The following is a 27,089-nucleotide window of genomic DNA, read 5'->3' as shown; positions in this document are numbered from 1 at the left end:
GGATCATTGGCAATCATTTTTAGCATATTGAAAAGACTTCTTGCCTTAGCCTGGATTGTCAGTAGGCTAAGCGGTATGCGCTTCTGTATCTGGTCTTCCATCCATGTGACAAGTAATTTCTCCATTTCATCAATCGGCCCAGCTCTTTTCTTCACGATGACCGTGGAATTAACCAATGCCGACGAATTCACTGCATCGCTGATTCGCTTCTTGTCCTTTAAGATGGTTGAGATCGTCGATTGCGAAAGTTCTAACTCACGTGCGATGGCCATCACTGTCTTGCCGCCTTCACGCTTGGCAATTATCTTGAGTTTCATCTCAAGAGTAATTGCCTTCCTCTTCTTCTTCTCACCAGAAGCAGGAGACACAGATGGGCGTTTTGTAGACATGATGGGATGCAAAAAACACAAAACTACTGTATCCAATAAACGCTGGCAACACAGAAACAAGGTGCTCCTCAACTTACAATGGGGTTACGTTCCGAAAAACTCATCGTAAACCGAAAATATCGTACGTCGAAATGCATTGTAAGACATTTGATCACGTGGCCGGAAGCGAGCTACGGGTCGCTGCCGTTGCCCAGCATTTGCGCCATTGTAAATTCGAAATATCGTAAGTCGAAGCATCGTGTCGGGGGAGCGTCTGTACACTAGAGTCATCGGTTGTTCACACTCGTGATCGCGGGGCTGACTGGGCGCTGCGGCTCGCTGCCGTTGCCCAGCATCACGAGAGAGTATCGTACCGCCAGCCCGGGGAAAAAAAATCTAAATTCGAAGTGCGGTTTCTACTGAACGTGCGTCGCCTTTGCACCATCGTAAAGTCGAAGCATCGTAAGTCGAGGAGCGCATCTGTGCAGTTGAACGCGATATCCGCCCCTAATAATGTATGACGCACTGACATAAGCTTATTTCAGAATGATGGATTATACTCTATGCTTGGTCCGGGGTGTCGCTTCCATGACGGGCGAGAGCAGCCGCGTGGTATCGCGAGACAGCGAAGGCTTTAATAGGGGTGCGCACGGGAGCTCGGCCTTCTGTGGAGGATCATCACGTAAGTAAAATGGCGGCGGGCCCAGGCGTCAACCCAGCGGACACAATCAGAGGCGCATCGCCGCCATCCGACCCCCCGGCCTTCCATCCTCGGCCGAGGGACACCCAGGAGCAATCAATAAAGCTTCCTCTGTGGGCATTTTAAAAATTCTGATGCGAGATGGTCGCATTATGAAGGGGTTCGGGCATCTGGTCGCACCCGGCTAGGCCGAGGCAGTGAAGAGTTTAATTTGCGTCGGAAGATGCTGGTTTGCACCGATGGTGGACACAGAATGCTGGAGTAACTCATGGTGCTTGTCCCGCAGTATTACTCCCCCGAGTTTTTTGTGTCCATGCATGAAGGGTTGCATTTGATCTGTTTTCCTGCATCAAATGCATTTCCTTCACCTTATAAGGAACTGATTTCAAATATAAAGAGCAGATCTATGTCGAATGGAGAGCAAGACAAACCTAAGTGCTGAATTGTCTCTGGGTCCGAGAGCATCCAGAGCACAAAACAACACAGGGACAGGCTCTTCTGCCCGTGCTGATCTTTGTACGAAGTCAAACTAATCTCTGATCCATAGATAGACACAAAATGTTGGAGTAACTCAGCTGGTCAGGCAACCTCTCTGGCCAGTTACTCCAGCATTTTGTGTCTATGCTATTAACTTAGAATCAGCGTCTTTTTAATAAAACCTCTGATCCATATCCCTCTTCCCTGCATATAACTGCACAGGTAAGTGAATGAAATCTCAGCTGATAGCCTTTCACATTCACAAGCAGTCAAACTACATAATCAATAAGTGGGGGTGGAAACACATTAAAAGCAATTACACAATGAAATGCTTTGTTCAACCCCTCCACTCTTCCAGCTTTCTCCCCTGCAACCTGTCTGAAGGAGGGTCAAATTGTCACCTATCCAAGTTCTCTGGGGACGTCTGACTGACTTGCTGAGTTATTCCTTAACACTTTCCACAGTAAAATAATTTGATTTCACCTGAATCAATCCATGTACGAGGTTTTTGTTTTGTTGCTGTATTGAGTAAGATTTTGTTTTATTTTGCTGGTGTTAACAGTTCATCACAAAAAGTCCACAACAAAGTTTGCAATTTACGGAATTGTTTACATTTGGTGCTTTTCCTCATATTAACAAAATTTTTGAAGCGGCAACTTGATCAGCAGCGCATCATTTTGTTACCAGTGAGTATTTGCAGTGATCAAATTAGAAACAGAAAATAGGTGCAGGAGTAGGCCATTCGGCCCTTTGAGCCTGCACCGCCATTCAATATGATCATGGCTGATCATCCAACTCAGTATCCCGTACCTGCCTTCTCTCCATACCCCTTGATCCCTTTAGCTATTAGGGCCACATCTAACTCCCTCTTAAATATAGCCAATGAACTGGCCTCAACTACCTTCTGTGGCAGAGAATTCCACAGATTCACCACTCCCTGTGTGAAAATAAACTTTCTCATCTCGGTCCTAAAAGACTTCCCCCTTATCCTTAAACTGTGACCCCTTGTTCTGGACTTCCCCAACATCGGGAACAATCTTCCTGCATCTAGCCTGTCCAACCCCTTAAGAATTTTGTAAGTTTCTATAAGATCCCCCCTCAATATTCTAAATTCCAGCGAGTAAAAGCCGAGTCTATTCAGTCTTTCTTCATATGAAATTAGCTTCTACCAGCTACAGTACAGCATCTACAGAAGTATATTGGTTTTTAAAGTGCTTCATTAAGTTTTGATCTTTGTCAGGAATGCATTACTGAACTTCTGACAGTAGTTAGTCCATTTTTGTCCAAGTTTCAACTATGTAATTTTTCCTAAACAATCTGGTATCCTGTTGAAAGTTACTGTTGAATCTGCTTCTTTGCTGAGAAACAGATAAAGGTTGAGATATAGTTTGTAGAGCTATGCAATGTTGCAAAATAAATTTTATTTCTGCTGGTTGATGATATTGGTGTGTGATTCCAAGTTGCGTTTTATAATAAAATCTGAGAATGCTGCACTAAATTAGCTTCAGTGTATTGAGCAAGTTTTAAGTGACATTAAAGGTTCAGGCTGAATATAATCACAAAATGCTGGAGTAGCTCAGTGGGTTACGCAGCATCTCTGGCGGCGTTTCAGGTAGGGTTGGGGTTCAGGTCTGTAGAAGAGTCCCGATTGACATATGATGAAAGAATGTGTCGATTGGGCTTGTATTCACTGGAATTTAGAAGGATGAGTGGGGATCTTATAGAAACATAAAATTCTTGAGGGATTGGACAGGCTAGATGCAGGGAAAATGTTCCAGATGTTGGAGGAGTCCAGAACCGGGGGTCACGATTTAAGAATAAGGGGTTTGCCATTTAAGACTGAGATGAGGAAAAACTTTTTCACCCAGAGAGTTGTGAATCTGGAATTCTCTGTCACAGAAGGCAGTGGAGGCCAATTCACTGGATGTTTTCAAGAGCGAGTTAGGGCTTAACTGAATCAAGGGATATGGGGAGAAAGCAGGAACAGGGTACTGATTTGGGGTGATCAGCCATTATATTGAATGGTGGTGCAGACTCAAATGGCTGAATGGCCTACTCCTGCACCTATTTTCTATGTTTCTATGACCCAAATGCTACCTCCATATTCTCCGAAGATGCTACCTAACCAGCTGAGTTACTCCAGCACTTTGTGTCTTTTTTGTGATATTAATTGATTAACTGCTGTGGACATTCCATGGTTGAGATTCTGTAGATAGATTCTGGAGTACATCATGACCAACTCTGAAATTCAAGTATCCAAAATTGATACTCTTTTTGGAAATAGAAATGCATCTGCGATTTGTAATTCTGACATCCTTTTTGTTTTGCAGCAAATGGCGGACGACGCCGGTGGTAGGGGAGGATTTCGTGGTGGCTTCGGGTCTGGGCTCCGAGGCCGTGGCCGAGGGCGTGGGAGGGGTCGTGGCAGAGGTCGAGCTCGTGGTAAAGCTGAAGATAAGGAAGTAAGCTGCATGTTTACATAAATATACCCAACAGCTCCTGTCACATGAGTATAAGCACAGACTCTTGCAGTAGGACTAGTCCTGATGTGTGTTTCTTTCCTTAAATCCTCCTCAGTGGGTGCCAGTAACAAAGCTTGGGCGCTTGGTGAAAGATATGAAGATCAAAAGCCTGGAAGAAATTTACCTTTTTTCCCTACCCATTAAGGTAAAGCTTTGCTGGTAAAAGATGGTGCGGGTCAATTGTTTGACAGTTCTGCCAGGGCTAAATTTCCTTTATGTACATTATTAAGAATTTGCCAAAACCCCTCTTTCTAAAGATATTTTATATTAGTTCCTGTAGAATCAGTTTTATGCTTGTCCACATATCTGCTTGTTTTCTTAAATGGGTAACATCCTATGTTGATCTATGTATTTGTCCACTGTGGCAAACAATTAGAAGCTACTCAGATGATAATGATCAAGATTCATAGTATTTAGGGGTTGATTTATTATTCTATATTTATTATGCTACTAAACATTATAAACCCTCTCAAGTGACATTGTCCTGAATTTATTCTTCATGTTACGTAGGAGTCCGAGATCATTGACTTCTTCTTGGGGTCAACCTTGAAGGATGAAGTTCTGAAGATCATGCCCGTGCAGAAACAAACCCGTGCCGGCCAACGGACAAGATTCAAAGTAAGGGGCTTTCACAGTTCGGTTTAGTTTATTGTCGCGTGTACCGAGGTACAGTGAAAAGGTTTTATTACGTCACTGGAAAGACAATACATGATTACAATCGAGCCATTTACAGTGTATGGATACATAATAAGAGAATAACATTTAGTGCAAGGCAAAGCCAGCAGAGTCCAATCAAGAATAATCTGGAGGCCACCAAAGAGGTAGATAGTTCAGCGCTGCTCTCTGGTTGTGGTAGGATGATTCATTTGCCAGATAACAGCTGGGAAGAAATTGTCCCTGAATCTGGAGGTGTGCGTTTTCACACTTCTATACTGTTCGCCTGATGGGAGAGGGGAGAACAGGGTGCGACTCATCTTTGATTATGCAGCATGAGGTTTAAATTGTCTCTTGTTAGATGACCCTCTTTGTCCGTTGTGAATTTTGTTCATTTTTAAATTCGGTATTTTAATCGTACTCTTAAAATTTTCAGGCTTTTGTTGCTATTGGAGACTATAATGGCCACGTTGGCTTGGGCGTCAAATGCTCAAAGGAAGTGGCCACTGCCATTCGAGGAGCTATCATTCTGGCAAAACTGTCGATCATTCCTGTGCGACGTGGTTACTGGGGTAACAAGATTGGCAAACCCCACACTGTACCTTGCAAGGTACGTTCAAATACTGGTGAACATTTTATGTACAAGCCTTTATAATGTGAAATTTATTATTTCATATTTTGGTTGCATCAACATGAATAAGTCGGGTATATCTTTTACTGAGTGGCTGTTTTGCCATTCAAGAGAATTGCAGTTGACCTGTGACCTAACCGTTACCCATTATCACTTTGGGATAACACAAAATTACCAGTAGCACGTTAAGGTAATAATTGAACAAGTATTAGTTTGCATTTCTCAATGCATAGCGGAATATTACTCGAATACTAAAAGTTGTCAGCAAGTTGGGCCGAAGGGCCTCGTTCCATGCTCTATGACCCACGTCTGCTTTTGCTGTTTTGACTTTTACACAATACTGCCACAATTTACTAGAATCTACCTATTCTGACAATTATGCTGCACTATATAGTCTGGCTTTTGTATATGTTTGTGTTTTGGCATTCATGAGAATTGACTAGAATGTGAATTGTCTTTTTTTTGGAATATCTTGTACAAATAAATGTTAGATTTTTTTTCAACTAAGCCTAGTGATTTATTGACTAATATAATATTTGTTGAATGTCCTCTGCACAGGTGACTGGCCGATGCGGTTCCGTTTTGGTCCGTCTGATCCCTGCTCCCCGTGGTACTGGTATAGTCTCAGCCCCTGTACCCAAGAAACTGCTGCAGATGGCTGGTATCGATGATTGCTACACCTCCGCCAGAGGCTGCACAGCCACACTGGGTAACTTTGGTAAGTTGGCTTCCTGATCTTGGTCAAAGGCTTTTTGCTGAGATTTGTGTTCAATTATTTCCGTGGAAAAACATTATTCCTCAATTTGGAGCAGAATAATTGTATTTGAAGGTAGAGCCATGTGGGATTAGATTTGTTGGCTGATCAATTTTAAAGGTGTTAATAACTTCAATGACTTTATTGACATTGAATTTGGTTCATGTGGTGAACATAAACGATTTTGTTGCCTTGGTTCTGCATAATGTAACCTGATATGTAATTGGTATATTATGAGAGAAATAAATGGAACAAATCGATGTGGATGTTTTATCTGTTCCCTTTGAAGTTCAACACGGCATATGAAGTTTCATTTTGAAAACTGACCATAGCATAATTTGCTTTGCTTGTTTACAGCTAAAGCTACATTCGATGCCATCTCGAAGACTTACAGCTACCTGACCCCCGATCTTTGGAAAGAGACTGTGTTTAGCAAGGCTCCTTATCAGGTAAGCAGATTCATCTTTATAAACGTATGAGGGATTTTGTTCTTACAAGCCATGAATTTGATTTACCATTGTAATTGGTTTAAACTTAACTTTGTGGAGCATGATAGATTCTAAGAATGAAATTATTTTTGTAGATATTCAAAGAAGTTATTTTAGCTGTGTGTACTGCTGGTACTGATAACAGGTCTACCACTAATTCTCTTGACAACTGGTGGTCTGGCACCTCCTTTAATCTGGACAAAATTACAAGAGTATACTTGAACCCCCCCCCGGAGGTCACTCCGAGAATGTGGCACCTAGGTCAAGTGAGGCGGCTGACAACCTCATGCGGACTTCCATGCCAATTGGCGGGTGGGATTTGCCCCCCTGTGGCTGGAGCGCCATAGTCATAAGACCAGGGCCCATAGTCAACTTTGTGGGCTGGCAAAACCGATATTATAGCAAGGATCTGGAATCAAGGGTGCTGGAAAATCGGTGGCGGACTTGTATCATAAATTAATCAGTTTAGAGGTAACTTCACTCTATTTTATGAGTCTATTCCATGGTAGGCATTACTAATTTTCTCATTTTCTTTTATTTTTAGGAGTTTACTGATCATCTGGCCAAAAACCACACCCGTCTGCCTGTTCAAAGGTCCCTGTCTAATGTTCCTCCACCATAAGTATGAAATGGACGAAATAAAGTAGATTCCCACAATATTGTGCTTATTGTGCTCTGTTTTGGATGGGAGTTGATTTTGGTGAAAATATTCAACAGTTTATCAATGAAAGTACAGATGCTCCCCGACTAACGATGCTTTGACTTGCGATATTTCGACTTTGAGATGGTGCAAACGGCAGCGGCCACGTGATCAGGTGTATTAAACGCATTTCGATGTATGATATTTTCTGTTTACGACGGGTTTCTCGGAACATAATCCATTCATAACTTGAGGAGCACCTGTAGTTGCTAAATTATCTTCTAGAAACAAAGAACTGCAGATGTTGGTTTATTCCAAAGATAGACACAAAGTGCTGGTGTATTTCAGCGGGTCAGGCAGCATCTCTGGAGGAATAGGGAAGGTGATGTTTCAGGTCGGGACTCTTCAGCAAAGTGTTCTAGTCTGAATGATTGTTGAGGGACGGTGGAGGTAATACAGTGCAATTTATTTCAGTGAGCAACAAATCAATGCATAAGCCTTCCCAATGATAATGACAGCAAAATGTAGAAACAAGGAACTGCAGGTGCTGCCTTACAAAAGAAAATACAATGTTCTGGAGTAACGCAGCAGGCAGCATCGCTGGAGAACATAGATAGATGATGTTTTGGGTCAGGACCCTTTAAAGTCTTGTGTTTGGGGAAGCCAAACCTTTGTGTCTAAATGAAGACCATTGGTGTGAATGCTGATTAAGAGGTTTCCTTAACTTACAAGATGACTAATTTAGGGGAAATCAAATCAGCATTACTGTCCCCACATTACTTGTATTGACTGCAGGCTACAAGGACTAAAACATCGAAAGTATTGACAAAGCATAGCTTATAGGTTATGCATTATTTATTATTTAGTAGGTCCATGTATCGTAATCACATTGATGTGAAATTTAAACATTCTGCACAATTCGAACACATTCAGACTGTACATAATAGGCGATGTTTATCACAAATTCCATTTTTTAAACTTAACAGATGCCTGCCTGGTGGGTGCTTTTATGCTTCACCTTTCTCCTTTTCTCTTTCCTCAATCATTTGATTTTTCTGTTTCATTAGACATTTCCTGGCACTAGCATAAGCCCCAAGATCACCATCTGAAAGGAAAAAGTGAACAAGGGAATGGGATTTTAATAATACTCAATTCATTTGTGTTTTTTCATACAGTAGGAAAAAATGTTAAAAAAACAATGCAACTGGTTAGCAACAGCAGGAATTTTTCCAAGAATGGGTTGCTAGCTGGGAAGGCAGGTAAATAGGCAAGATTAAAAAGCCAGAGAGGGAAATTGCAGCAGACTTGGCTTGATGAAGTTAGGTTTCTTATTCAAGTAGAGACACAAAACAGTAGATGCTAGAATCTTGCATTGAACACAAAGTGCTGAAGGCACTGCAGATGCTGGTTTAAACCGGAGATAGACACTAAATGCTGGAGTAACTCAGCAAGTCAGGCAGCATCTTTGGATAAAAGGAATATGTGACGTTTCGGGTCAAGACCATTTTTCAGACTGCCTGAAGAAGGGTCTCGACCCAAAATGTCATCCATTCCTTCTCTCCAGATGCTGCATATCCCGCTGAGTTACTCCAGCATTTTGTGTCTATCTTCAGCATCTGAAGGACGTGGATAGACTATTTTGGGTCGGGACCCTTCTTCACTCAAGTCTGAAGAAGGGTCCTGACCTGAAACATCACCTGCCCACATTCTCCACAGATGCTGCCTGCCCCGCTGAGTTACTCCAGCACTTTCGGTTCTTCTCATTCAAATGATTATGCCGTGAGTTACTTACATCTTGACTGGTAACCTTTTGCTGCCTCCTTGAATTGCCCCAGCTCTCTAGCACAGTTCTGGACATGGCTGTCACCTTCCCTTTGTTGACAGGCCCTCAGACGCTCCTGAAGAATTTTAACAATCTCTTGATCAACCTTGCTGAAGGAAAAAGTGCAGGTTAAATTAAAATTAAAACAAATAAAAGCGTTCCTTGTTTCTAGAAGGTTTACTAGTTTAGAACAGTGCATGCTTTAGCAATCACTGAACATTAGATATCCATCAAACGAATCCCTGGCTGAACTGAGAACCAGTTGTTCATTAACGTGACTTTAAATGCATTAATGAGCAATCCACAGGAACAGTGGACGTAGAATAACCGCATGCAACATTGCCCACAAAGTAATGAACCACGTTGCTTTTCTTATAAGTTGCGACAAATTTCCTCCCTTGTTGAACAACACAGTGGCTCTGCTGGTAGTCGCTGCCTCACAGCACTAGAGACCTGGTTTGATCTTGACCTCGAGTGCTGTCTGTGGAGTTTGTACGTTCTCCCTGTGACCACGTGGGTTTCCTCCGGGTGCTCTGGGATCTCCAGGATGTGCAGGATTGGAGGTTCATTGGCCTCTGTAAATTGCCCTTGGTGTGCAGGGGGAGGATGTGAAAGTGGGATATGATAGAACTAGTGCGAATGGGAGATTGATGGCCGGCGTGGAGCCAAAGGACCTGTTTCCATGCTTCATCTTTCAATCAATCAACAATGACATTCTCCAAGTCTCCAGTTCTCCAAAATGCATGTTCACAATTGAACACATGTTGAGCAGAGAGTGCTGAAAATTTAGGCGCATAATAATGAGGGAATGAAGAAGGATTAAGCAGAGGGTCCCTGATATAAAATACCAAACTTCATAACACATGCTTTTAATTCTTAAATTTTTAAATTAATGCTTTTAATTATTTTTAGAACGCTATTAAACTATATTGCTCACTTCAAACATTTGTGCATCTGCATCCTTCAATAATTTTTGTGATTTGCTCAGTCAGAACCTTATCAAAGTAAAAAAAAAGGCAGAGATCATTGATAAAGGAAAATAGAGAGAAAAGATCACGGGAGAATCAGATCTCAAGTAAATTACCGGAAATAAACCTTTTCAAAAGGCACATTAGTGGCTGAAAATTACTGATCCCGTATCAATTAGTTCAGTTTAGATATACAGCGTGGGAACAGGGCCTTCAGCCCATGGAGTTCACACCAACTACAATCACTCGCACGCCAGTTCTATCCATGGGACAATTTGCAGAGGCCAATTAACCTCCAAACCTGCACGTCTTTGGAGTGTGGGAGGAAGCCGGAGTATGTGGAGAAAACTCACGTGGTTACAAAGAATGTGCAAACTCCGTACAGACTGCACCCGTAATCACGATCGAAGCCGGGTTTCTGGCATCGTAACGTAGCACCTCTACCGCTGCGCAGCTCATTAAATATAGAGAATACCAGCATTTATATTGTTTAATGCTCGAGACTACTGAAATCATTGCCCACCTATAAGAAAAATTATGTTTGCCCCACTGGTAAAACAGTACTTTCAGAATTTTATTTAATGGGACTCCACCCAAATAAAAAACCCAGATACATACTAATCCCGTCTCCACTGCATCTCTGCTTCATAATAGCAAAGGTAGTCACCCAGCTGACAGTCAATCAGATCAGGCACCCGTCTGAAATTCTGGTGGTAGTAATAAAATGTATTCTTTTTCTGTTGCCGTTCCACCCATCCTGCAAAGAAAAAGTTAAATAGCCATAAGGATTTAAGCAAGAACATGTTCCAACATCTCCCACAAAAACATATTTTCTCATCTGGTGGATTTGCTGTTAATTTGACATATATCAACATACTACATCTCTGCTATATAAACCAGCACCTGCAGTTCCTTGCTTCTGCAGTCATCAAGCTGAAATGTTTCTTTCTCTCCCCAGATGCTGCTTGACTTAATGAATGTTTGCATGATTTTGTGCTTGGATTCAGAAATCCAGCATTTGAATGAATAAGTTTATTGGCCAAGTATGCATTTACAAGGAATGTGCCTTGGTGCTCCGCTCACAAATGACAACACAAACATACGGTTAACAATTAAGAATAAAGCATAACCACATCAAAACAATAAGGATAAACATGTGGGTGAAAATAAACCAGAGCAAAAAAGAGACTACAGACTTTTGGTTATTGAGTAGAACTATCACTCGTGGAAAAAAAGCTGTTTTTATTTCTGGCCGTGGCTGCTTTGACAGTCCGGAGTCGCCTTCCAGAGGGAAGTGCTTCGAAGAGTTTGTGGCCAGGGTGAGAGGGGTCAGAGATGATCTTGCCCACTCGCTTCCTGGCCCTTGCAGGGTACAGTTCGTCAATGGGGGGAAGGTTGCAGCCAACAGCCTTCTCTGCTGTGTGAACGATCCATTGCAACCACCGGATGTCGTGCTTGGTGGCTCAGCCAAACCAGACCATGATGGAGAAGGTGAGGACGGACTCAATGATAGCAGTATAGAATTGGACCATTGCCTGTGGCAGATTGTGCTTCTTCAGTTGCCGCAGGAAGTACATTCTCTGTTGGGCCTTTTTGACTGTGGAGTCGATGGTGGCCCCCCATTTAAGGTCCCTGGAGATGATGGTTCCAAGGAACTTAAATGACTCCACAGATGTGACTGTGGTGTTGTTGATGGTGGGAGGGGGGGGGGGATCTCTTCGAAAGTCGACAATTAGTTCCATTAATTCCACTCCAATTGGATGGAGTATTAGGATTTCTTCTCTGGAACTGATGCTCTACAGTGCTGATGACTACATTCTAAACTCTGTATCTTTCCCTCGACTCTATCTATTCTACAGTCATACTGCACAGAAACAGACCGTTCAGTCACATGCCAAACAAGACGCCCATCAACTCTGGTCACAACTACCCACACTTGACCCATATATCGAAACCTTTTCTAGCCATGTCTTCTAAACATTTAAAGCTGTCCAAATGTATTTTAAATGCTCTTATAGTACCTGCCTCAACTCTCCTCTGATAGGTCGTTCCATATACTCTTGAGTGGAACAGTTGCCCCTCAGGCTCCTATTAAATCTTTCCCCTCTCACCTTAAACCTATGTCCTATGGTTCTTGATTCCTCACTCGGGTAAAAGACTGTGCAATCACCCATCCCTCTCAAGATCTTTTATACCTCAATAAGGTCACCCCTCATCCTCCTGCGCTCGTAGGCTGCTCAACATCACCCTGTAGGTCAGGCCCTCGACTGAAGGATGTGGGAGGAAATGGAAGCACCCAGAGGAAACCCACATGATCAGAGTCATAGAGTTCTGTAGCGTGTAAAGGAGCCCTTCAGCCCAACTTGCTCACAACGGCTCGACTGAAGGATGAGAGGGGATCTTATCGAAACATATAAGATTATTAAGGGGCTGGACACGTTAGAGGCAGGAAACATGTTCCCAATGTTGGGGGAGTCCAGAACCAGGGGCCACTGTTTAAGAATAAGGGGTAGGCCATTTAGAACGGAGATGAGGAAAAACGTTTTCAGTCAGTGTTGTAAATCTGTGGAATTCTCTGCCTCAGAAGGCAGTGGAGGCCAATTCTCTGAATGCATTCAAGAGAGAGCTAGATAGAGCTCTTAAGGATAGCGGAGTCAGGGAGTATGGGGAGAAGGCAGGATCGGGGTTTATTCACAAAATGCTGGAGTAACTCAGCAGGTCAGGCAGCATCTCGGGAGAGAAGGAATGGGTGACGTTTCGGGTCGAGACCCTTCTTCAGACTGAACGGGGTACTGATTGAGAATGATCAGCCATGATCACATTGAATGGTGGTGCAGGCTCGAAGGGCTGAATGGCCTACTCCTGCACCTATTGTCTATTGACTCCATTTATATTTTTGCCTTTTCTAATTGTGGAAGTCTGTACTGTGGCAGTAGACTTGTCGAACACATTTCCTACAGATTACGATATGATAGAACTTTATTTATCCCAGGTGGGAAATTGATCTGTCAACAGACACAGAATACATGAAATTAAAGTGACGAGTGGAAAGGATTGGGGACGTGCAAAGATTGGGAGGGGAGTCAGTCTCAGTCTACCCCACGACAGAAAGGGGGAGCGATTGTACAGTTTGATAGCCACAGGGAAGAAGGATTTCCTGTGGCGTTCTGTCCTGCATCTTGGTGGAACCAGTCTGTTGCTGAAGGCTCCTACACTCTGGTTGACCAGTGTGCCATGGAGGGTGTGAGCTGTATTGTCCAGGATGCTCCGCAGTTTGAGGAGCATCCTCCCCTCCAATACCCACCTCCCATTAATCCAACTCCACCCCCAGGACGGAGCCAGCCTTCCTGATGAGTTTGTTAATCCTGTTGGTGTCCGCGGGAGGATTACCAACACCAACTAGAAGAACAATGGGGGGGGGGGGCCTAGCGTGGGGAGACCGCCGTGAGAGGGAGGGGAAAGAGAACAAAGAGGGACCTAGTGCGGGTTCTTTGTAACTCTGTAAGGACCTTTATGTGGCGACTATTTGCATACCTTGGGCATGCAAACAAAGTATTTCACTGTGACTTGTCACACATGACAATAAAGTATTCAATTCAATTAAACTCTCTCACTGTGTTGGCTGTCCTGCTGTGATTATTGTCAAAGAACACAATGGACCTCTTGCATTGGAATACTCTGAAGGCAATGACCGGGGTAAGGAAGCTAGAGAGAGAGAGAGAGCAGAGAGAGCACAGTGGAGTTTGACATGAATGATTGTATTTATGTACAGTGTTATCTGCTTGGATTGCACGCACAGCAAAGCCATTCCTGTTACTCGGTGTGGCTAAGATTAACAGTAAATAGTAATTAGTAGCACCCCCTTGCCCGGCACCCACTTGTCCCCAGTGAAGGGCGCCCCGGCCTCGGCCTCCCGCACACTCACCTCTGAAGGTCGTGACCGGCAAATCGACCGTGTAGTAAAAGAGTTTGCTGACGATGACGGCGGGGTTTGGCAGCCCGGTCTGCTTGTCCACGACCGGAGTCCGGCTGGCGGGCTCCTGGTAAACGTCCTTGTCCCAGTCCCCAGGCATGGCTGCCGCCCTGCTGCAGGCCGCTCCTGCGCCGACACACACAACATGGCGGTCGCTCCTGCGCTCGACACACACAACATGGCGACCGCTCCTGCGCCGACACACACAACATGGCGACCGCTCCTGCGCTCGACACACACAACATGGCGGCCGCTCCTGCGCTCGACACACACAACATGGCGGCCGCTCCTGCGCTCGACACACACAACATGGCGGCCGCTCCTGCGCCGACACACACAACATGGCGGCCGTTCCTGCGCCCGACACACACAACATGGCGGCCGCTCCTGCACCGACACACACAATATGGTGGTCAAGACACAAAGTGCTGGAGTAACTCAGCGGGTCAGGCAGCATCTCGGGAGAGAAGGAATGGGAGACGTTTCGGGTCCAGACCCTTCTTCAGACGGGTGACGTTTCGGGTCGAGACCCTTCACCTATCACAATCAGTCTGAAGGGTCTCGACCTGAAACGTCACCCATTCCTTCTCTCCTGAAATGCTGCCTGACCAGCTGAGTTACTCCAGCATTTTGTGTAATAAATACCTTCGATTTGTACCAGCATCTGCAATTATTTTCTTACACTACATGGTGGTCGCTCCTGCGCCCGACACACACAACATGGCGGCCGCTCCTGCGCCGACACACACAACATGGCGGCCGCTCCTCCGCCCGATACACACAACATGGCGGCCGCTCCTGCGCCGACACACACAACATGGCGGCCGCTCCTCCGCCGACACACACAACATGGCGAACGCTCCTGCGCTCGACACACACAACATGGCGGCCGCTCCTGCGCCCGACACACACAACATGGCGGCCACTCCTGCGCCCGACACACACAACATGGCGGCCGCTCCTGCGCCCGACACACACAACATGGCGGCCGCTCCTCCGCCGACACACACAACATGGCGGCCGCTCTTCCGCCGACACACACAACATGGCGGCGCCCTGCTCATAAGGTCATCAGTGATCGGAGCAGAATTAGGCCCATCAAGTCTACTCCACCATTCAATCATGGCTGATCCATCTCTCCCTCCAAACCCCATTCTTCTCATAACCTCTGACTCCCCGTACCCCTGACAGCCTCCGCAGCCTTCTGTGGCAAAGAATTCCACAGGTTCACCATCCTCTGACTAAAGATTTAATTAGTTCCTCTTTTTTGTAAGAAAGGTGGAAGGAATGTCCATATAATCTTAGTTGTGAACCATAATCTTATTTTAAGGTTATCGGATCCTGCAGCATTGAGTCACATCATTCTCCACCCTCTGGGTGGCAGCAGTGTCTGTGGAAAGCTCTGCAAATGTCTGTGACTGACTCGCCCTCGAGGAAACAACTTCATAAGACATGCCGGTCTGGAGATTAATTGGCTTCTGCAAATTGCCCCTAGTGTATGTGGAGTGGTTCAGAAATTAGGATAACATAGAACTAGTGTGAATGGGTGATCGATGGTCAGCGTGGACTTGGTGGGCTGTATTTCTAAACTATTAGACAATAGACAGTAGGTGCCGGAGTAGGCCCTTTGAGCCAGCACCACCATTCAATGTGATCATGGCTGACCATTCTCAATCAGTTCCTGCCTTCTCCCCATACCCCCTGACTCCGCTATCCTTAAGAGCTCTATCTAGCTCTCTCTTGAATGCATTCAGAGAATTGGCCTCCACTGCCTTCTGAGGCAGAGAATTCCACAGATTCACAACTCTCTGACTGAAAAAGTTTTTCCTCATCTCCGTTCTAAATGGCCTACCCCTTATTCTTAAACTGTGGCCCCTTGTTCTGGACTCCCCCAACATTGGGAACATGTTTCCTGCCTCTAACGTGTCCAACCCCTTAATAATCTTATATGTTTCGATAAGATCTCCTCTCATCCTTCTAAATTCCAGTGTATACAAGCCTAGTCGCTCCAGTCTTTCAACATACGACAGTCCCGCCATTCCGGGAATTAACCTAATAAACCTACGCTGCACGCCCTCAATAGCAAGAATATCCTTCCTCAAATTTGGAGATAAATTTAACATAATTTAAACATGTGTTTGTTGCACCTCCTTGTCCCAGATGCAATTGGTTTTGTTAGATGTGAAGAACCTACTGATAACATATGTTGATTAATTAAAAGTCTAGTTTTACTTTCTCATCCACTCCTTGCACACTAGGGACAATTTACAGAAGCCAATTGACCTACAAACCCACACTTCTTTGGGATGTGGGAGGAAATGGAAGCACCCAGAGGAAACCCACATGATCAGAGTCATAGAGTTATGTAGCGTGTAAAGGAGCCCTTCAGCCCAACTTGCCCACAACGGCAACACGCCCCATCTACACCAATCCCACGGACAGCACAGCACTCAAGGTCGGGATTGAACCTGGGAACCGCCGCTGTAATGTTTTCAACATTAACACAAGTTGTTGTACATCAATACGGTCCAAAATAAGGATGACAAAATGGACATGTCTGGGTCTTGGGTGACTCAACGATCCTGAACCCGTATTATCTTTAGCAACAAAGACGTACAGGTATGTAGGTTAATTGGCTGGGTAAATGTAAAAATTGTCCCTAGTGGGTGTAGGATAGTGTTAATGTACGGGGATCGCTGGGCGGCACGGACTTGGAGGGCCGAAAAGGCCTGTTTCCGGCTGTATATATATGATATGATATGATAACAACGCCATACATATCATTTGACTAATACTATTTATATTTATTTTATTTTCAGGAGTAATATATCCCATGAAGGAGTATCTTCCTTTGGTGCCAGGGGATTTCTGTCATTCAGTGAAGGGTGTCGCTGGCACCTGGTGTTCAGCCACTAGTCTGATGTTAAACTTGGTCTGCCTCTCTGCCCCTGAAATCAAAACATGGGGTAATAGAGCCAAGGAGCTAAATTTGTGACTGTATATTAAGTAACGTCTTAAGTATGAGCTTATTTCAGCACTTAGAAACTGCCTCTTTCAGCTGCTCGGCACTGTCCACATCATGGTTTGTAAGCTTTCTCTTAATTTTAAAATGTGTGACTGGACACGGGAATATTTTCTCCCGGATTGACGGTAAAGGTGGTCGTGAATGTACATTTTCCATTGGTCCTATTTTTGCACGGTCATTGCAAGCTTTAACGAAACATTTCCCAGGAGATTAGGAGCGTGCCTTCATGGCGGTGGTTGGCTGTAGTGTGGCGGGGTCCCATCGGAAATTTTCGGCACCCAGACATGGGCACACGGGATTCCTTCCTCGCAAGAGAAGCTGCAGGCACCGGGGGAAGGTGAAAAGCTGGCCGAAGGACGATGAAAGCAAGCCGGTGCATCTGACGGCCTACCTGGGATAGAAGGCCGGGATGACTCACGTCGTGCGGGAAATACACAGACCAAGCCAGAGTAAGATTCCACTTCTTTTACAGAACGGTTCTTGTAATGTTATATTAATGCAGGACAGAGCGCCACAGGAGATCCTTCTTCCCTGTGGCTATCAAACTTTACAACTCCTAGCCCTTCTGTCGTGGGGTAGACTGAGACTGACTCCTCCTCCCCCTTCTGTCGTGGGGTAGACTGAGACTGACTTCCCCCCCAAATCGTTGCACATCCCTCAAGCCTTTCCACTCATCTCTTTAATTTAAAGGTTCATGTATTTTGTGTTTTGTGTATCTTGTGTTTCTATGACTGTTGGCAGATCAATTTCCCTGCTGGGATAAATAAAGTTCTATCAATAGACAATAGGTGCAGGAGGAGGCCATTTGGCCCTTCGAGCCAGCACCACCATTCAATGTGATCATGGCTGATCATTCTCAATCAGTACCCCGTTCCTGCCTTCTCCCCATACCCCCTGAATCCGCTATCCTTAATAGCTCTATCTAGCTCTCTCTTGAATGCATTCAGAGAATTGGCCTCCACTGCCTTCTGAGGCAGAGAATTCCACAGATTCACAACTCTCTGACTGAAAAAGTTTTTCCTCATCTCAGTTCTAAATGGCCTACCCCTTATTCATAAACTGTGGCCCCTTGTTCTGGACTCCCCCAACATTGGGAACATGTTTCCTGCCTCTAACGTGTCCAACCCCTTAATAATCTTATACGTTTCGATAAGATCCCCTCTCATCCTTCTAAATTCCAGTGTATACAAGCCTAGCCGCACCAGTCTTTCAACATATGACAGTCCCGCCATTCCGGGAATTAACCTAGTAAACCTACGCTGCACGCCCTCAATAGCAAGAATATCCTTCCTCAAATTTGGGGACCAAAACTGCACACAGTACTCCAGGTGCGGTCTCACTAGGGCCCTGTACATCGTATCGTTAATGTGTCGCCAGTGCTATGAAATGTTAGACAGTAAACCCTCGTTGTTACAGACCTCTTTATAAAGAATTTTGGTTATAGCGGACAGTCTCTTTAAGAACACAGGCTGCTAGTTACATGGTGGAGCCTAATGAAATTGACAAGGCATTGAAGTTGACAAGCAATTGCCACTTAGGGCGGCACAGTGGCGCAGCAGTAGAGTTGCTGCCTTACAGCATCAGGGACTCGGGTTCGATCCTGACCATGGGTGCTGACTGTACGGAATTTGTACGTTCTCCCTGTGACCAAGTGGGTTTTCTCCGGGTGCTCTGGTTTCCTCCCACACTCTAAAGACGTCCAGGTTTGTAGGTTAATTGGCTTCGGTAAAATTGTAACTTGTCCTTAGTGTGTGTAGGATAGTCCTAGTGTACGGGGTGATCGCTGGTCGGTGCGGACTCGACGGGCTGAAGTGCCCTGTAAGGCAGCAGCTCTACCACTGTGTTGCCCCTGATTTTTTTTTAAATTCATGAAGCAATCAATTTGTTATTGACATTTTTCATGTTGTGGTCCAGCAGTTATGGTACCGTTCCTTCTGCTTCATTTGCAATTCAAATTGGGTTGCCAACTTTCTAACTCCCAAATAAGGGACAAACGGTGACGTCACCGCCCCGCACCCAGCCAGCAGCCACGTGCTCCCGCTCCACCAATGGCGGCCGCCCGGGCCCGGAGGCGGGTTGCTACACAACCTTCGTGCGACGAACACACTTGGCCCTGCTCCCCGAACTCACTCCGTTTGCCTACACTGTCCGGGCCTAGAGTGTCCGGGCCTAAGCATCCGGGCGTACAGCGCCCCCCGGGCCTAATACGGGACAAGGGCGGTCCCGTAAGGGACAAACCAATTTAGCCCAAAGTACGGGATGTCCTGGCTAATATGGGACAGTTGGAAAACCTATTTGGTTCCATCATTTGTGAAGCAGCTGTGGTCTTGCGGCAGTACCAAGCCACAACGCTTAGCACATCTGAGAGCAAACGCCCATCGCACCCAACGTTCCACACTCGAACTGGGTGCTTTAATATTTCAGAGATTTCAAAACGAGAAACGGTGGAGGCTGTTACGATCATCGAAACCCCGCCATTAATAGTTGTCGGGATCGTGGGATATGTGAAAACTCCCAGGGGCCTGCGCACGTTTAAGACGATCTTTGCCGAGCACATCAGTGATGAATGCAGGCGCCGATTTTAGAAGAGCTGGTAATGAGAATTTTTCTCTTTTCAAATTAATTTACCTGTATCGAGTTCTTGTGGGGTCAGCTTAAAAGGAGAGACCACAAAGTTTCAATCCCATACTTATTTAACATCCCCCAGTTTTGGGGCGGCACGGTAGTGCAGCGATAGATTTGCTGCCTCACGGCGCCAGAGACCCGGGTTCAATCCTGACTGCGGGCGCTGTCTGTACGGAGTTTGTACGTCCTCCCCGTGGGTTTTCTCCGGGTGCTCCAGTTTCCTCCCACGCTCCAAAGACGAGCAGGTTTGTCGGTCAATCGGCCTCTGTAAATTGTCCCTTGTGTGGGATAGAAGTAGTGTATGGGGATTGTTGGTTGGCGCGGACTCAGTGGCCAAATCAGTCACTGATTTAGATAGAGCCCTTAGCTCACCCATCCAGTTGTAAGGAGACAGATTGAGTGATAGAGTTCCCTCAGCCTGGGGTCCTGTCATGGAACATGTATCTTCTTGTCTGAGTATCAGACTGATTTGGAAAGGGCTGTTAGTGGAACAAAAGAGTCTGAACAGCAGCAGTCTCAAGCGTTTATAACGTCCTGCTGTGATACGTTGGGGCTAGTCTTTCGTGACTGAATTACCCCTCGGATCTGAATTCTTTGTCCAGCTCTCCAAAGTGCCCGGCAATCCTGAATCTCAATGTGACGTGGGCAATAGCTAAAACAAGGCAAAGAAAGGTAATACAGGTATGTTCAAAATATGCAGGAGCTGCTGGAAGATGGAGCAGGTGCAAAGTGGGGCATTTGCAGAACCTAAATAGACACAAAACACTGGAGTAACTCAGCGGGTCAGGCAACATCTCTGGTGAACATAGATAGGTGATGCTTCAGGTCGGAACCCTTCTTCAGACCATGTTTAGTTTGGTTTAGTTTAGTTAAGTTTAGTTTAGTTTAGTTAAGTTTAATATAGTTTAGTTTAGAGATATAGCATGGCAACAGGCACTTCGGCCCACCGAGTCCAAATCAACCATCGATCACCCATTCACACTAGTTCTACGTTATCCCACTTTCACATCCACTCCCTACATACTAGGGGGCAATTTTACAGCGGCAAATGAACCTAGAAAGCCGCACGTCTTTGGGACGTGGGAGGAGACCGGAGCACCCGGAGGAAAGCCACGCGGTCGCAGGGAGAATGTGCGGACTCCCCACAGACAGCAACCGAGGTCAGGATCGAACCCGGGTCTCTGGCGCTGTGAGGCAGCAGCTCTACCCGCTGTACCACCGTGCCAAGGCCCAGCTGTCCTTGCTCCCCTCCTTTTGCTCCTATAAATTTGCAAGATCCAATTGGAAAATCCAGGCAGGTGACGTAACTATTGACCATCCAAGGACCCAAACAGTCTTTCCAGGTGAGACAGAGGTTCACCTGCACCTCCTCCAACCTCATCTATTGCATCCGCTGCTCCAGATGTCAACTTATTTAGATCGGCGAAACCAAACGCAGGCTCGGCGATCGCTTCGCTCAACACCTGCGCTCAGTCCACATTAACCAATCTGATCTCCCGGTGGCTGAGCACTTCAACTCCCCCTCCCATTCCCAGTCCGACCTTTCTGTCATGGGCCTCCCCCAGTGCCATAATGAGGCCCACCGGAAATTGGAGGAACAGCACCTCATATTTCTCCAATTTTAGATAGTTCCTCTGTCCCTCCCTTCCCCTCCCCCTTCCCAGTTCTCCCTCTATCTTCCTGTCTCCACCTGTACCCTTCCTTTGTCCCGCCCCCCTGACATCAGTCTGAAAAAGGGTCTCGACCCGAAACGTCGCCCATTCCTTCTCTCCCGAGATGCTGCCTGACCTGCTGAGTTACTCCAGCATTTTGTGAATAAATACCCTCGATTTGTACCAGCATCTGCAGTCATTTTCTTACACTAACTATTGATGTTAGTCGGTGTCTTGGCCTTTGAGCTGAATAATGAATAGTTATTCCAAACATCGTGCACTGCAGTTCACGCCATGTCTCCATGTACAACCAGGTGCAAGAGCAAGAAGAAAGCTTTTACTAAATACAGCAAGAAATGGCAGGATGAAGTTGGGAAAAAGCAACTGGAAAAAGATTTTGCAGCAACGAAGAAATATTGCAAGGTCATCAGAGTCATTGTTCATACTCAGGTGAGAGCAGTTTTAGAAACATAGAAAATAGGTGCAGGAGTAGGCCATTCGGCCCTTCGAGCCTGGCTGATCATCCAACTCAGTATCCTGTACCTGCTTTCTCTCCATACCCCCTGATCCCTTTAGCCACAAGGGCCACATCCAACTCCCTCTTAAATATAGCCAATGAACTGGCCTCAACTACCTTCTGTGGCAGAGAATTCCACAGATTCACCACTCTCTGTGTTCTACATGCATCTCCATTGTAGACCGTGCATAGATAGGAGAATGCTCCTGGGGATGATTGGGTTAACGTATGAGGAGTGTTTGATGGCACTGGGCCTGCATGTGCTGGAGTTTAAAAGGATGAGGGGGGGGGATCTTATTGAAACAAACTAGATAATGAAAGACCTAGACAGAGTGGGTGTGGAGAGGATGTTTCCAGTAGTGGGAGAGTCTAGGACCAGAGGGCGCAGCCTCAGGATAAAAGGACGTAACTTTAGAATGGAGAAGTTATTTTGCCAGAGGGTGATGAATCTATGGAATTCTTTGCCACAGATGGCGGTGGAGGCCAAGTTATTAGGTATGTTTCAAGTGAAGATTAATAGGCTCTTGATTAGTAAGGGTGTCCAATGTTACAGGGAGAAGGCAGGAGAATGGGGTTCAGAGGGCAAAATAGATCAGCCAGGTGCAGACTCGATGGGCCAAGTGGCCTAATTCTGCTCCTACAGTGTGTCTCAAGGTCTTCTACTAACCATTCCCAATTCTAGTTCCACCTGCGCGCAATAGGCCCTGATCCCTCTGAACCTGTCCTATCCATGGACCTGTCCAAATGTCTTTTAAATGACATTTGGATGGCACGGTGGCACAGCGGGAAAGCGGTAGAGTTGCTGCCTTACAGCGAATGCAGCGCCGGAGACCCGGGTTCCATCCCGACTACGGGTGCTATCTTTACGGAGTTTGTACGTTCTCCCCGTGACCTGCATGGGTTTTCTCTGAGATCTTCGCTTTCCTCCCACACTCCAAAGACGTACAGGTATGTAGGTTAATTGGCTTGGTACAATGTAAAATTGTCCCTAGTGGGTATAGGATAGTGTTAATGTGCGGGGATCGCTGGTCGGCGCGGACCTGGTGGGCCGAAAGGGCCTGTTTCCACGCTGTATAGTGGAGTCAGGGGGTATGGGGAGAAGGCAGGAACGGGGTACTGATTGAGAATGATCAGCCATGATCACATTGAATGGTGGTGCTGGCTCGAAGGGCCGAATGGCCTACTCCTGCACCTATTGTCTATTGTCTATTGTATCTCTAAACAAACTAGATGTTGTTCATGTACCTGCCTCAACTACCTCCTCCAGCAGCTCGTTCCATAGACCCACTACCACACTGAGGGACAACGTTTTATATTGAATATAATGTTTATATATTATACATAATCTTTACTAAATTCTTTCTCCTCCATTAGATGAGGCTACTGCTTCTGCATCAGAAGAAGGCCCACGTCATGGAAGTCCAGTTGAATGGGGGAACCATTGCAGAGAAAGTGGACTGGGCTCACGAGAAACTGGAAAAACAAATGACAGTACACAATGTCTTTCATCAAGATGAAAATGTAGATGTGATTGGAGTCACTAAATGAAAGGGATTCAAAGGTATTGCAAATGCTGGGACACGTAGAATTCTTCTGCAATTGTTATAATATTGAGGGTGGCACGGTGGCGCAGCGGTAGAGTTGCTGCTCTTACAGCGCCAGAGGCCCGGGTTCCATCCGATGACGAGTGCTGTCTGCATGGAGTTTGTACGTTTTCCCCGTGACCCGTGTGGGCTTTGTCCGGGATCTCAGGTTTCCTCCCACACAATAGACAATAGACAATAGGTGCAGGAGGAGGCCATTCGGCCCTTCGAGCCAGCACCGCCATTCAATGTGATCATGGCTGATCATTCTCAATCAGTACCCCGTTCCTGCCTTTTCCCCATACCCCCCTGACTCCGCTATCCTTAAGAGCTCTATCTAGCTCTCTCTTGAATGCATTCAGAGAATTGGCCTCCACTGCCTTCTGAGGCAGAGAATTCCACAGATTCACAACTCTCTGACTGAAAAAGTTTTTCCTCATCTCGGTTCTAAATGGCCTACCCCTTATTCTTAAACTGTGCACTCCAAAGACGTGCAGGTTTGGAGGCTAATTGGCTTAGATGTAATTGTAAATCGTCTCTAGTGTGTGTAGGATAGTACAAGTGTGAGTGGAGCGCTGGTCGGTGCGGACTCGGTGGGCCGAAGGGCCTGTTTCGGTGCTGTATCTCTAAATTAAACTGAACTAAATGAGAGAGCTAATTACCCCATTTTAAAAACATCCTTTTTAAAAATCATTGCAGAACAGTGATCATAGATTAATCTTTTTGGACTAATTAAACATTCTAATGTAAAAATTGTCAATCCTAAACTCCACGTGGGAGTAAAGGTTGGCACGATCATTATAACTTGCCCTCGTCTCCACTCCCCGTATGATTCAGCAACAGATGTGGATTCCATGACACTGGTTGCAATCTTAGTCAGGCCAAGAACCCCCGAGGGCAATGTTCATTTTGCCAACATATTAGATGAGTTGGGATGAAGTTTAGTTTAGAGATACAGTTTAGAGATGCAGCGTGGAAACAGGCCCTTCGGCCCACCGGGTCCGCGCCGACCAGCGATCCCCGCACTTTCACTCCATCCTACACACACCGAGGACAATTTTTACATTTACCCAGCCAATTAACCTACGAACCTGCACGTCTTTGGAGTGTGGGAGGAAACCGAAGATCTCGGAGAAAACCCACGGGGAGAACGTACAAACTCCGTGTAGACGGGATCGAACCCGGGTCTCCGGCGCTGCATTCGTTGTAAGTAAGGCAGCAACTCTACCGCTGCACCACCGTGACCGCCCAAAGTCTCAGGAAGGCAATGAGTTGTTCCATCTACATTATAAATGCAAGTGACCAAGGCAAGGATTGACACGGTGGCGCAGCGGTAGAGTTGCTGCCTTACAGCGCCGGAGACCCGGGTTCCATCCTGACTACGGGTGCTGTCTGTACGGAGTTTGCACGTTCTCCCCGTGACCGCATAGGCTTTCTTTGGGTGCTCGCGTTTCCTCCCACACTCCAAAGACGTTCGAGTTTGTCCATAACGTATAGGATAGTGCCAGTGTACGGGGTGATTGCTGGCCGGCGTGGACTCGGTGGGCCGAAGGGCCTGCTTCCGCGCTGATAAAAGAATAAAAAACATTTGGGGCGGCACGGTAGTGCAGCAGTAGAGCTGGTGCTTTAGAGAGCTTACAGGGCCAGAGACCCAGGTTCGATCCCGACTACGGGTGCTGTCTGTACGGAGTTTGCGCGAGACGTTTCAGCGCCCGGTGCGACTCGGCCGCGGGGACTCCCATCCCCTTGCGGGGGCTGTGCGGGTCGGTCGGGGACGAGCTGTCGGTCCGTGGGCGGGGGGAAGAGAGTGGAAGTTTTGTTGCCTCCATCACAGTGAGGGGGTGTTTGGAGTCACTTCGAAATTTGGCTACGGACATTTCCAGACACCAGAGGAGAAGAGAGCGTTCATGGTAGGCTCGCTTATATGTGCCCTAACATAGTCTAGATCCACTCAGTTAATTTTAATATATTACAGTGCAACATTGAGTCATAGAGTCATACAGCGTGGAAACAGGCCCTTCGGCCCGACTTGCCCGACTTGCCCACACCGGCCAACATATCCCATCTACACGCGTCCCACCTGCCTGTATTTGGCCCATATCCTTCTAAACCTGTCCTATCCAAGTAGCTGTCTAATTGCTTCTTTAACGTTCCGATAGTCCCTGCCTCAACTACCTCCTCCGGCAGCATGTTCCATACACCCACCGCCCTTTGCATGAAAAAGATACCCCTCTGATTCCTATAAAATCTCTCTCCCCTTCACCTATGTTCTCTGGTTCTCGATTCCCCTAGTCTGGGCAAGAGACTCTGTGCGTCCACCTGATCTATTCCTCTCATGGTTTTATACACCTCTATAAGTTTACCCCTCAGCCTCCTGCACTTCCAGGAGTAGAGTCCCAGCCTGCTGAACCTCTCCCTGTAGCTCAGACCCTCGAGGCCTGGCAACATGGACGGTGATTAATTGGCTATCATCAGAAATAGGGAGACATTACAAGACCTACAATTTACAACGGCATACTCAAAAGAGCCAGAAGTAGTCCAAGATATTTGTCTGTTAAATGTCGTTATTTATTGTTTGAGATTGTTTTAATTTTTTTTATTGTTCCCATTATTCAGGGCCCCCTCAAGAAAGAACTGGTGCAAGCAAAGGCCAGCACTCTGGTGGATTCTTCATAGGTACTGGTGTGTCTGCCTCTGGGTCAGTGTTAAAGATAGCAATAAATCAGCGCACAATGCTCACTGTCTTTGATTCGTCATCTTGTCTTTATTGCTTCTTGAACAGTCCGGCACTTTTACAAAAACAGGACAACATCAAACTCTGTTCACGGTGGCCCAGCGGTAGAGTTGCTGCCTTACAGCGCTTACAGCGCCAGAGTCCCTGGTTCGATCCCCACTTCGGTTGCCGTCTGTACGGAGTTTGTACGTTGTCCCCGAGACCGCGTGGATTTTCTCCGAGATTTTAGATTTTTAGATTTAGAGACACAGCGCGGAAACAGGCCCTTCGGCCCACCGGGTCCGCGCCGCCCAGCGATCCCCGCACATTAACACTATCCTACACATACTAGGGACAATTTTTACATTTACCCAGTCAATTAACCTACATACCTGTACGTCTTTGGAGTGTGGGAGGAAACCGAAGATCTCGGAGAAAACCCACGCAGGTCACGGGGAGAACGTACAAACTCCGTACAGACGGCACCCGTAGTCAGGATCGAACCTGAGTCTCCGGCGCTGCATTCGCTGTAAGGCAGCAACTCTACCGTGCCGAGATCTTCGGTTTCCTCCCACACTCCAAAGACGCATAGGTATATAGGTTAATTGACTGGGTAAATGTAAAAATTGTCCCTAGTGTGTGTAGGATAGTGTTAATGTGCGGGGATCGCTGGGCGGCGCAGACCCGGTGGGCTGAAGGGCCGGTTTCCGCGCTGTGTCTCTAAATCTAAAAATCTAAAGGTACAGGTTTGCAGGTTAATTGGTTTGGTATAAATGTAAATTGTCCCTAGTGTGTGTACAATATTTTTTTAAGTCGGGGGGGGATCGCTGGTCGGTGTGGACTCGGTGGGCCCTTGGGCCTATTTCTGGGCTGTATCTCTAAACTAAACTAAATAGAATCAGTACTGAAAAATCAATGCAACAAATATTTCATAACAAAGGATTTTAAAGCTGAAAGATGCTTTACGTATGGAAGCA

At 46.2% G+C, this 27,089-nt stretch overlaps 2 protein-coding genes and 1 pseudogene across 2 annotated transcripts; 2 read left to right on the top strand and 1 right to left on the bottom strand.

Moving 5' to 3' along the window:
* The first annotated feature begins 3,761 nt into the window (after positions 1–3,761).
* On the top strand, positions 3,762–7,251 carry rps2 (ribosomal protein S2). The gene is made up of 7 exons (XM_078417675.1): positions 3,762–4,007; positions 4,123–4,212; positions 4,578–4,685; positions 5,158–5,331; positions 5,911–6,070; positions 6,464–6,555; positions 7,139–7,251. The coding sequence occupies exons 1-7, from the start codon at positions 3,777–3,779 to the stop codon at positions 7,214–7,216; spliced, it is 933 nt and encodes a 310-aa protein (XP_078273801.1). The 5' UTR covers positions 3,762–3,776; the 3' UTR covers positions 7,217–7,251.
* Positions 7,252–8,071: 820 nt separating this feature from the next.
* ndufb10 (NADH:ubiquinone oxidoreductase subunit B10) lies at positions 8,072–14,156 on the bottom strand. The gene is made up of 4 exons (XM_078417676.1): positions 13,950–14,156; positions 10,643–10,781; positions 9,027–9,166; positions 8,072–8,339 (listed from the first exon to the last, which is right to left on the bottom strand). The coding sequence occupies exons 1-4, from the start codon at positions 14,095–14,097 to the stop codon at positions 8,242–8,244; spliced, it is 525 nt and encodes a 174-aa protein (XP_078273802.1). The 5' UTR covers positions 14,098–14,156; the 3' UTR covers positions 8,072–8,241.
* Positions 14,157–17,248: 3,092 nt separating this feature from the next.
* On the top strand, positions 17,249–26,075 carry LOC144604169 (large ribosomal subunit protein uL3-like; annotated as a pseudogene).
* The last annotated feature ends 1,014 nt before the right edge of the window (positions 26,076–27,089 follow it).

The sequence above is a fragment of the Rhinoraja longicauda genome, chromosome 21, assembly GCF_053455715.1.
Source record: "Rhinoraja longicauda isolate Sanriku21f chromosome 21, sRhiLon1.1, whole genome shotgun sequence".
Classification (NCBI taxonomy): Eukaryota; Metazoa; Chordata; class Chondrichthyes; order Rajiformes; family Arhynchobatidae; genus Rhinoraja; species Rhinoraja longicauda.
Note: the sequence above shows the minus strand (reverse complement) of the source record. Positions and strands in the feature narration are given on the sequence as shown.

What these genes read in the sequence shown, in the direction of transcription:
- ndufb10 (XM_078417676.1), bottom strand. Translation starts at nt 14,097, where the DNA reads ATGCCTGGGGACTGGGACAAGGACGTTTACCAGGAGCCCGCCAGCCGG. An exon ending in GCCGGTCACGACCTTCAGAG is followed by an intron (nt 10,782 to 13,949) that starts GTGAGTGTGCGG and finishes TTTTCTTTGCAG; the next exon opens with GATGGGTGGAACGGCAACAG. An exon ending in AAAAGGTTACCAGTCAAGAT is followed by an intron (nt 8,340 to 9,026) that starts GTAAGTAACTCA and finishes TTTTCCTTTCAG; the next exon opens with ATGGTGATCTTGGGGCTTAT.
- rps2 (XM_078417675.1), top strand. Translation starts at nt 3,777, where the DNA reads ATGACCAACTCTGAAATTCAAGTATCCAAAATTGATACTCTTTTTGGA. An exon ending in GCCAACGGACAAGATTCAAA is followed by an intron (nt 4,686 to 5,157) that starts GTAAGGGGCTTT and finishes TAAAATTTTCAG; the next exon opens with GCTTTTGTTGCTATTGGAGA. An exon ending in CCCACACTGTACCTTGCAAG is followed by an intron (nt 5,332 to 5,910) that starts GTACGTTCAAAT and finishes TCCTCTGCACAG; the next exon opens with GTGACTGGCCGATGCGGTTC.